At 39.2% G+C, this 11,395-nt stretch overlaps 1 protein-coding gene across 7 annotated transcripts in view; it reads left to right on the forward strand.

Moving 5' to 3' along the window:
- Window positions 1-9,252, forward strand: part of LRRC3B (leucine rich repeat containing 3B) — a 94,049-nt gene extending 84,797 nt beyond the window's left edge. For 5 of the 7 annotated variants that reach the window (XM_001164973.7, XM_009445037.5, XM_024355353.3 and 2 more), the window contains one exon: window positions 1,207-9,252. In XM_001164973.7, the coding sequence (XP_001164973.1) occupies window positions 1,367-2,146 (780 nt within the window). In that variant the 5' untranslated portion in view covers window positions 1,207-1,366 and the 3' untranslated portion in view covers window positions 2,147-9,252. The remainder of the gene's footprint in view (window positions 1-1,206) is intronic. The other 2 variants (XR_010155528.1, XR_001713216.3) reach the window with 2 other exon arrangements.
- The last annotated feature ends 2,143 nt before the right edge of the window (window positions 9,253-11,395 follow it).

The raw sequence follows: 11,395 nt of genomic DNA on the forward strand, positions 1-11,395 counted from the left end.
ATTCATAGCATAAAAGATAGGGCTGCAACATAACAGCATCAGAAATCACAATAAGCAATACTTGCTGGATACTTATAGAGTAGATGAGACTGGAAGAGAGTGTGTGGATAGTGGAAAGAGTTTTGATATTAATGAGTCAGAACAAAGACTTTGGCTTGAGTCCTGTCTCTACACCTCAATCTGTTTGTTTGACCTTGGGTAAGTAACCTCATCTCTCTGGGATCCACTTGTCTCCTCTGTGAACTGGTCCCAAAGATGTGTGCTTTCTTCTCTATATTAAAGGGTAATTTTGAGAGTTAACTTGTATTCTTATCTCTGCTGTCTGCTGTCGAGTAAGTTTCATAAATTTGTTCATCACTTAATTTTGCAATTTCTGTAGCCCCTGCCAACACAAACAGTATATGTATGCAACATGCAAGATATGGAGAGTGAAGTCTATTGGGGAAGTCTTCAAAGACAGTATTTCTTAATTCTCTTGTTATATAAAAAAGTCATGTAGGTGTGTGCCATATTTAAGCATTTATTGGGAAGGGGATATGGTCCTTAGAAAAGAGAGAGAGGATCCTCTGGAAATTCAGTTAAAAGCATCCTCCCAGGTATAATGTACTTTAAAGAGGTCACAAGGAAGCCAACTATCCTGGAGGTTCTTGGTTGTCAGCCTCTAGCAATATTTTGTTGGAATGCATTATTTTCTTAATTCAAGTAAGATGTTTCTTTAGAGACAATATTCCAAATTGGGCATCCATTCAAAAGCCATGACAGATATCCCTGTCTATAGTCATTAACCATGAAATATTGGTATTACTTCTCATTGCTGCCCAAGTGCAGGACTAAATTACATTAATGCATCTGTTATCTCAGAAAGGGTGAGAGACATAATTAAATTTTATTTCTGTAGAATTCGAAGGGGTCCAGGATGTGGAGAGCAGCAGAGAAATAGGGAGTATTTGTTCTCATTCTATCCAACTGAAAACCAGGCAACAGAATTCAGAAATATCTTCATATGTTCACAGTTCTCTCCCCCAGCACCTGGGATTTGAACAGGAGACTCCCATTTCGCAGATAACTCCCAGTGGCATTGATGGAAATTACCTGCATAACTAACCCCCCTGCTCAAGCAGAATGCCAGACACCTGAGAACACCTTTAATTACAATGTACCTCCCTTTGCAAAGGAACTAATTGCATCTATTTCCCTTTCCTTTAGGTGCCCAAGCAAGGAAAGAAATAATGAAGAGACACATGTGTTAGCTGCAGCCTTTTGAACCACGCAAGAAGGAAATCAATAGTGTGGACAGGGCTGGAACCATTACCACGCTTGTTGGAGTAAATGAGGAATGGGCTCGTGATTATGCTGACATTCCAGCATGAATCTGGTAGACCTGTGGTTAACCCGTTCCCTCTCCATGTGTCTCCTCCTACAAAGTTTTGTTCTTATGATACTGTGCTTTCATTCTGCCAGTATGTGTCCCAAGGGCTGTCTTTGTTCTTCCTCTGGGGGTTTAAATGTCACCTGTAGCAATGCAAATCTCAAGGAAATACCTAGAGATCTTCCTCCTGAAACAGTCTTACTGTATCTGGACTCCAATCAGATCACATCTATTCCCAATGAAATTTTTAAGGACCTCCATCAACTGAGAGTTCTCAACCTGTCCAAAAATGGCATTGAGTTTATCGATGAGCATGCCTTCAAAGGAGTAGCTGAAACCTTGCAGACTCTGGACTTGTCCGACAATCGGATTCAAAGTGTGCACAAAAATGCCTTCAATAACCTGAAGGCCAGGGCCAGAATTGCCAACAACCCCTGGCACTGCGACTGTACTCTACAGCAAGTTCTGAGGAGCATGGCGTCCAATCATGAGACAGCCCACAACGTGATCTGTAAAACGTCCGTGTTGGATGAACATGCTGGCAGACCATTCCTCAATGCTGCCAACGACGCTGACCTTTGTAACCTCCCTAAAAAAACTACCGATTATGCCATGCTGGTCACCATGTTTGGCTGGTTCACTATGGTGATCTCATATGTGGTATATTATGTGAGGCAAAATCAGGAGGATGCCCGGAGACACCTCGAATACTTGAAATCTCTGCCAAGCAGGCAAAAGAAAGCAGATGAACCTGATGATATTAGCACTGTGGTATAGTGTCCAAACTGACTGGCATTGAGAAAGAAAGTAGTTTGCGATTGCAGTAGAAATAAGTGGTTTACTTCTCCCATCCATTGTAAACATTTGAAACTTTGTATTTCAGTTTCTTTTGAATTACGCCACTGCTGAACTTTTAACAAACACTACAACATAAATAATTTGAGTTTAGGTGATCCACCCCTTAATTGTACCCCCGATGGTATATTTCTGAGTAAGCTACTATCTGAACATTAGTTAGATCCATCTCACTATTTAATAATGAAATTTATTTTTTTAATTTAAAAGCAAATAAAAGCTTAACTTTGAACCATGGAAAACAGAGTGACTTATTGGTCAAGAAAACAGTATAGTCATTCTACTTGCTCTAAAGAAAAACAGACAACCTTTATGAACTCAAAGAACTATCACAATGAAAAAATGTGTTATTAAGCCCTACTGTACACTGGGGAGCCATAGCTGAATTACTGGCCGAGTTAAGTGTCTGTCAGACTCTAAAATACTGAGCTTTACTAGGTGGTTATACACAAGTGTGGCATCCTTCAGAGGCTTAAGTCAGGATGCCTTTTGGCATTTACTCTTCAAAAATAGATATAATTAGCTATTGAATCCAAATAATTATTGTACCTTTGCTCTATGCTGGACAAAATGGAAAAGAAAAAAGACAGCACATAGCCTGTACTCAAGATTACTTTCTGGTGGACTGAGGTGTGTGTGACAAATACAGAAATGGTTATGCTAGGGAGGAAGGTCCTCGTAATCATGTAGCATCAACAGGGTGCAAGCACTGTGAGAGGCATTTTTATGCTATTATTGTGTCTGTAAACTCGCACAACAAGAGAAGAAAGTGACAGCTGCTCTACTTACATAGGAAAAAAACTTCAAGTAAGAGAGATTCATTGAGTTGCCAGGTAGAAAGTATTAGAACTTAAATTTGAATCAGATCTTTCTGTCTCCAAAGAAAGGTCTTCACATTACCTTCCTACTGAGTTGGTTTATAGTTAAAAGCACCTAGGTTAAGTACACAGTTCTATGAATTTTAAAATATATATACTCCTGGCATCTGTCATACAATCAAGATATTGTGTCCTTGTCATTGGCCAGAGATAGGAGAAAGCACCTTTGGTTCTTGAGAGTAGGGAATTGTGTGGAAGTTATTGGTTTTAAGGTACCATTACAGATAAACTTGGGTGGGATCTCATAAGGTGATGATGTAGACAAGGAAGATAGAAGAAGCAGAGGGATACCATATAGGGAGGTGTTTGGGATGAAGGAGTCCATGCAAAGAAGTGAGAAACAAGGCTGGAACTATATAGTAGAGATCTCAGTTCCAGACTAAGGAATAATAGAACTGATGGCATTTATGGAACACTTACTATGCACCAAGTACTTTCTTTGGAATATCTTAATGAATCCTTACAAACTCCCCTATGAGACAGTCTTTTGTGAATGAGAATCAGAGACACAGGAGTTAAGTAATTAATACAGAGTTTGTAAGCATAGCAGGCATTGAAACCCAGTCTGTCAACTCCAGAACCTATGAACCTTTTATCCACTGTGCTGCCTTATGGTCATCAACTTTACTACCTAAAGTTGCTGATTCCTCAGACCTAGAGTTTTGCAGCCTCCTACATGATGGTTTTATTTTTCAAATAGCACAAAAATAGCCCTTTGTGAGATTTATGTAGGTAAGAGGGAACCTCTGCCATTTTGAGACACTTAGCCTTCTCCAACCCAAGTTAGGGTATCTTTGGGCCTAATATTTCTGCTCTCGGAAAGCCCTAGGGGTCCTAGGCAGCAATAGTCTCTTTAAATGTTTATTTATTGCAAGGGACAATCAGGGTCAGCTAATCCAGGACCTGTGGCGAGGCATGCAGAGCACTGTGGCCAGGCTCTGCTCATGGTACACACACCCCAGGGCCATGGGCTTTTCACCCCAACCCCACCAAACTTGCTAAAAGTGTTAGATCTAGTCTAGAAGTCTGAGGTAACTCCTAGATGTAAAATTCAGGATATAGGCCCAAGAATTCCTGCATCCCAGCAAGAAGGAAGCCAGACTGTCTGCTTTTACGAACTGAATTGAGAATTCACTTTTCCAGTGAGACTGAAGCTTTGCTGAAGATTTATCGCCCCCTGGAGGACAATAGTATAATATATCTCTTCGGGTACTCTAGAAAAGATGCCCAACTGAACTGAAATACACATATTTTTTCCTAAAGAATAGGAAAATCAAGGCTTTGCTAAGACAACCCTTTAAAAAGGTAAATTAATTGTATTTATTTGAGTGTATGAGTCACGTTCATTTTAGAGAACTTTCACAAATAAGATAATCCATTCCAGGCTGCTTCTTCCAAAATAATCTTTGTCTTCACTAATGGGAGCTTATTTTCCCAATGGTCAATTGTATTATTCAAGTAAAAGTACTTGTAAAGCAAAAATCTCTGAAAAGTTTTGTAAGCATAGTTATATCCTTGTTCAGATGCAGGAAAGTTAAATTTCCACATATTCACTTTGAAATTCTCCATATACATAGAGCTGAGAGGTGTGTCATAGGTTAATAATTCTCCTGCCTGAATTCTATGTGTAGATTTTTAGTTAACAGCACCTTAAGTGCTTTTTAAAAAAAAAAAAGCCTTTAAGTTCGGTTGCCATGAATCATGTATAAGCCATTGGAGGAGAAAATTAATTCTTTTGTTTGTTTCTTTATTTTAAAATAAATACCAGGCTATGGCACCCATTTGTGATCAGAATTGAGAAGAAGCGCTCTTCCTGCCAGCTTGTGGGAATGCTGCGTCCCCCAAGGCCAATAGTATATGCTGCCAATGAGTGAAAAGAACTAAGACTCAAGTCTGCACAGAAAAAGGCCCAACATGCATGCTTCAGTTTTGATCCCAGCTTGGCCCTTAATTTTCCAAACCCTTGCAGATGGAGAGCTACCTATTTTGGGACTGTAAGGTTTTTGAAATTAACTGTCAACTCATTATCCAAGGCACATACTATCTTACCACTATCTTACCTTCTAAATATTTTAAATAACGCTTCTTTTCTCAGCCTTCTCTTTTGGCATCTCTTTCTTAACCCCAACCTTTTAAATTCAGAAATACCTAGGAATTTTACTCTAATCTTTGACAATGTGCTTATCTTTGAAGCAAGGAAAATCGGAAAACATGCCAACCCAACTGGAACATTTTTAACAAAGTAATGAAAAGTTATGTAATGGAAGATTTAGCTTTCAAGAACACTTTGGCAAATTGTAATGCAATGATATACAAAATCTGCCAGGTACGCATTGTTCTTTTTTACGTCCTTCTCTGATTCTTCACAATAACTCTTGTCCTGACATCAACAAACATAAGGCAGTCTCAGATGTGGGTAGGTTTTTCTTATTGGCTTAATACTTTCAATTCGTATAGTAAGTTCTCTCATCTATCTGGCAGAGGCAGGAAGTGGAAAATTCTGCTTAATTAAATGTTTTTGTTACTACAGCTAGGTGAATTCCTAGATTGTTAGGGCTGGGAGAGTCTTAGGGATGAGCTTACCTACTTATTTTACAGGTGTTGAAATTGAAACCCTTGCAGGCTTGCAGATTAGCACCCGTGTCCTCACGTTCCCCAACCAGTATCCCTTAAAGTACACTAATTTCCTCTCTTGATAAATTGTTTCCCAATCAACAAAGAAACAATAACATAACAATATACACCATGAAAATGTCACTGGCCATCAGCAAGTTTCCTTGAGGATTCAAAAGGCATGTAAGGCTCCCACATTGTCACAGAGTCATAGTAAAGAAAATTTATGATTCCAAAAACCCTCTTGTTCTTTCAAGATAGGATGAGGAGATCAGTTTGCCTTTTAAAATAGACCCCAGATAACATGCTCCATGTTGAGCATGACCTGGCTTCCCAGTGGAGAGATGGAGAAAATAATCCTGGTGCAAGTTGCTGGAGAGGGAGAGTTGATTAGCATTTGTTTCCTTGAGTAACAACATAAACCACAAGTGATCGAGTGCATCCCTGCTTGGCAGGAGGAGAATGACTGTTCATAAATGATGCCCTTCTCCATTTCCAGAGCTCTTGTCAGCTTGGCTTCCCAAAGTGGTATCACTCATCTGTCAAGTTGATTGGGTCTGACCCAGACAAAGCAAACCAGAGGCAATCTCAATTACCACACATTTGTAAATGTCCTGTCCAACTCATTCTGAAGTCCAAATAGGTGAATCAGAATTCGCCAAAAAAAAAAAAAAAAAAAAAAAAGGAAGATCTGCATTCCTCATCCCACATTTGCCCACACTCATGATATGGATGGTCCCAAATGTGCCAAATGACTTAGTGGGCTACATACCCTCAGCCAGGGGCACTCCTCAAGGTCCAAGACTTTTTCATCCAACTCAGGGAAATTATGCTGTAGAGGCCACAAGGTGAACATAGAGTCTCATGGTTTCATTGGTGGATGACAGTAAAAAGGAAAGCCACTAGTTTTATGGCTATAATCTCTTCAATAGGAAAAGAACAAGAAGCTAGTGAGGATCACTTAAGAACCATGTGTGTGAGTGTGTGTGTGTGTGTGTGTGTCTGCATGCACATTGGGGTAACATGGAATTGGGTTCTGAAAACATCAGGAAAACAGATGCTGGAAACATTGAAAACAAAGTGTACCTGCCAAATTTGGCCTAGGGATGGCCTAAGTTTCAGGTTTCTGGGGAAATTACTAGATATATTTTTAAGGCTGTCTCCAAGTTGAGTGCAAACATTTACACTTGTCACTCACTAGTGGCAACTGAGTTGATCAATTTCGTAAGTTGTATTTCTTCTTTGGCTGGAAAATGTTCTGCATTTTGCTTACCATTTACAAAAAAGAATCGACGTATTTTTTTTTCTTTCCCTGTAGATGTCCAGGCATCCAAATGGCAGGAGTTCTCTGGATCTGACCTCAAAAGCTAGGCCTGAAATGAATACATTGTGGGTCTCTCTGGGGTTGGAACCAAAACCTCATTTTTTTTTTGTTTTATTCGTTTTATTTTTATTTTCTTACAAAGAAGAGTTTGTAAAACAAAAGGCAATCTGAAATCTGGCTGTTGGTCCAAGAATTAACAAGCAATCTGTTGTGCTAATGACATCGACTGTTGAATAGATTTCCAAAGAAAATGACCCATGGGGAGTAGGATGAGGTTAATTCACAGAAAGCCGGCTTCCTTGGGATTGTCTGCATTTCTTCTGAAGGAAAATGTCTAAAAGATGCTGGTCTTCCCTCAAAGTCTTTCACTCCCACAGACAGCCCTGCCAGTTCTTGGGCTCCCACAGGAGCCAACTGCTGTGAGAAGAGGTGAATGAGATACGAGAAAGGAAGAAGAAAATCTCAGAAAAGTGTTGCCTGGAGTAAGTCTTTAGGAGGACAAACAGGACTGACTTAAACTGATATTTTCAGCACTTCACCATTAACAAGACTTTTTATATTCACATGAACTGAGGAATCCTGTGCATAAGCCACAGATAAAGAATCTCTTATCAAATAATTCCACCTTTCCCTAACAATGGTTATCATTTATTTGGCACAGTGCAAGATTCTGTTTCCATCTTTCCTAGTTCTCACAACATTTATTATCAAGTAGATATTATTTTTCTCATTTTACAGATGAGGAAACTAAAACTTAGAAAGCATCCTGCAAGAGCAGAGCCAGTTAGCTATCTGCAAAGCCCTTTGCTCCACCAATGTCACATTGCCTAGTCCTTTCATTTTATGAAGTCTCATCTTAAGACATGATAAGTGGAGGAGGATAGGGAAAGACATTTTTCTTAATTTGCACAAGAGGGAAGTGAGGTTCTAAAGAACAAAGCAAGTCTTAGCTCACTCAGCTAGTTAGCAGAGCTTGGTGTTTGGGGACCACTGTGGTTTATCCCTTTTTTATACCCATCCCTTTAGGCCCAGCTCTGAAATCCCACATACACCTAAAGTAAACTAGGCTCCTGGATGGGGCAGATGTACATATAGTTTTCAATCATGGGAATGATGACTTTTATTTCAAGGTTGCTCATGGGATGGTGGGGATGTTCAGGAGGGTGGTATCACTGGCAGCCACATGTGCCTTCAGTCCTACCATCTGCATGTACACCAGCCAAATTCCAACTGGCACCTCCTGCCTCCACTTGCCTGAGGGTTTTCTGTGGCCACCATGGCACATTTTGCCACTTACATAGCAGGTTTGGAATGCTGGCGAGTTGCACCTTTCAGGTGCAATCCTCAACCGATGACTACTAAGAACTTGGTGTATAAACACCCAGACCCCTCACTCTTGGAAGCATACATTCTACCCCATGTTGCAGAGTTTCCCCAGCAGAATGAAGCTCAACTCATACATCAAAATAATGGGCTTTGTGAGGGATGAATTCTTGCTGTCTTTCTTCCCTTGTCTCACTTTTCTACTTCCCTTTTGGTGTTTCCCAAATAAAACTTTGGGAAACACTTCCTAAATAAACTCTTTGCATTCAAATTTCATCTCATTGCCCACTTTTCGGGAGAACCCAACCTAAGTCACCTGAATATACCCTACATCAATACTTTCCAAACCTGGCTAATGATCAGACATATTGAGAAAGTCTTTGAAAAATATAAGTATGAATGCGTTACCCAGATCTACTAAACTAAGATCTCTGGAGGTTGGGTTCATGCCTCTGTCTTTTCTGTTAATCTCCCTTCTTCTGAAGATTTAGTGATTAGTCAGGATACCAACACTGACCCATAAAGCATCCTGCACTAGAAATTTTTTCTGGAACATTGCACTTGGCAAAACTTTGCTGCCATAAAAAAAAAAAAAGTGAACTCTGTTCCTTCGGGAAGAGTGAGTGTCATGTGAGCCCATAATAATGTTCCCTGTTTTGCCTTACATCCTAGGAATATCATGAGAAAAACAAATCTATGCTTCAGATATACAACCTCACAGCCCATCTAGCTGTAGCCCAATTTCCTCTACTTTTGGCTATTTCATTTAAGTCATTAGTTATTCTGATTATTTTAAATTTGTTATTTGTATGTTCCCATTTTATTATAAGTATTTATTTACCATCTCTCAAATCCTTTATGTAATGAAATAAAGAAGAAAATGACATTTATTTGCTGTCTTTTACATTTCTCTCAAATTTATAGATAGTTCCCAGACTCATTTAATATTCTATATTGCTCAAGTTCTGATTTCTTATAATTTGTTTCCTCAAACTTGGTTTCATGTTCCAGAAATATTGGATATCCATTTATCCTTTGCTATGAAACTATGCCTTGATCACCAAGATTCAAGATCAGACACAAGTCTCCCAATCTCACAGCCCCCCAGTAGCTTTTGCTAATTTGATCCCCATTCACCTTGGAAGGAGGGAGGTAGAGTGGATGAGAGCATTATTTTTCAAATGAGGGAACTGAGACCCAGAGATGCTAAGTTACTTGCCCAAGGTGTTCCCTGGTAAGAGAGCTGGGACTTACAGAAAATTCAGTTGACACCAAAGCTCATGTTCCGTCCACTTTTCATTTATGAGGCATGAACACCTTTGGAGAGGCATCAGGCAATTGCAAGAAGAAGAGTAATGATCTGGCTTGAGCAGCTTCTTGGTTTTCTTTGGAGTGAAAAAGGCCCATATTTATCTGTTTACTCAGATTTGGAAGATTATCTTATCACTGTTGCTATTGTTATAAGAGAGCGAATAATATCTTAGTTGCTTTATTGTTTCATTTTGTCAATTTGTGCTTTCCAACTGATGCTATATATGACGGGCTGAATTATGACAAAAAGTAATATGTTGAAGCCCTAAGCCCTAGTGCCTCAGAATGTGACTGTATTTTGAAACAGTGCCTTTAAAGAGATAAGTCAAAAGTGAAGCTATTAGAGTGGTCCCTAATCCAATCTGACTGATATCTTAAGAAAGGTGAATAGGACACACAGAGAGTCACCAAGGATGTAAGTGTTCAAAGGCTCAGTGAGAAGTCAGCCATCTGCAAGACAAGGAGAGAGGCCTCAGAAGAAAGCAAACATGCCAGCACTTTGATCTTGAACTTCTAGCTTCAAAAGAGCTGAGAAAATGAATTTCTGGTATTTAATCCACGCAGTCTGTGCTATTATTTAGTTATGACATTCCAGCAAACTACTACACCGTATTAACCCTTTTTCTCCAAGGACTTTTGGAAGGTTTTCTTAGTAGGCAATATGGGAAAATTGTAGGAAGTGCAAATGATCAATTAATGCCATCCCATTTTGAGTGCTATATGTGTATCTTTCTGTGTTGTCCTTAGTTTTCAGGGGCAACTTTGCCTTTGAAACAGATCTACCTCTGTCTTTTGGAAATGCCCTGTGCTGAGAAGCATGTATCGTACCTCTGAGAAATGAGAACTTATGTGTAGATACATGAGAACAAATGAGAAAAAATGAATACATGATTAGATCATGCTGCCTCTATTTCCAGATAACTATTTTAAAGGGGAAATAGCCATATATCATGAAATATCTCAATTGGGAGAATTATATAATTATCTGCATTTAATTATATTTGAATTCTTATTCTACCCCCTGGCCCAGGTTCATTAGGAATTTTCCTCAGAGATAAAAATCCCAAATACCCATTAAAATAGTTTTCCTTAAAAACAGGGGAAAAAAATGAGAAGGCTTTATTAATTCCCTTCCAGCAATTTTCACAGTAGATTGGCTCTGTTTACAACTCCAACGATCACTTCTGAGGTTGGGAGATCTGAAAACTCTGACCAGGATTGTAAATGATGGCTGTTGTCCCTTTCCTCTCAAAGAGTAACAAAAACACTGTAATTACAATTGGCTTACCATTCGGTCAATGATAATCACAGCTGGCTCGGCTCAGCTAGCAGGGGCTATGGTTCTGCCAGTAAGAGACTCAAAAAGACTTCTTCAGGCAAGAAATTTGGAAACCAGAGACAGTGGGAAGCCTATTAGGAAACAGTTCATTGGGCCAGAGATTTAGCTAATAAGAGACAAGTGCAGAGGGGCCCAATTAACTCGGTATTTTAATTTGCCTTGTGGAGTGGTAAAAAAAAAAAAAAGAGCTCAGGACTTTTGCTTTTGTTTTAGTTTGCTTACAGAACAAAAATAACTTCAATGTTTAAAAATTGGAGGGTATAAAATCATGTAGAAAATGAGAGCAATATTAAAAGACACTAGGAGAAATTATAAATTATTCCAAAGCCACTAAGAAATAAGTATTCTTTCCTATTCTGTGCTTTCTTTTAGACCTCTTCTCT

This window comes from Pan troglodytes, chromosome 2 (genome assembly GCF_028858775.2).
Source record: "Pan troglodytes isolate AG18354 chromosome 2, NHGRI_mPanTro3-v2.0_pri, whole genome shotgun sequence".
Classification (NCBI taxonomy): Eukaryota; Metazoa; Chordata; class Mammalia; order Primates; family Hominidae; genus Pan; species Pan troglodytes.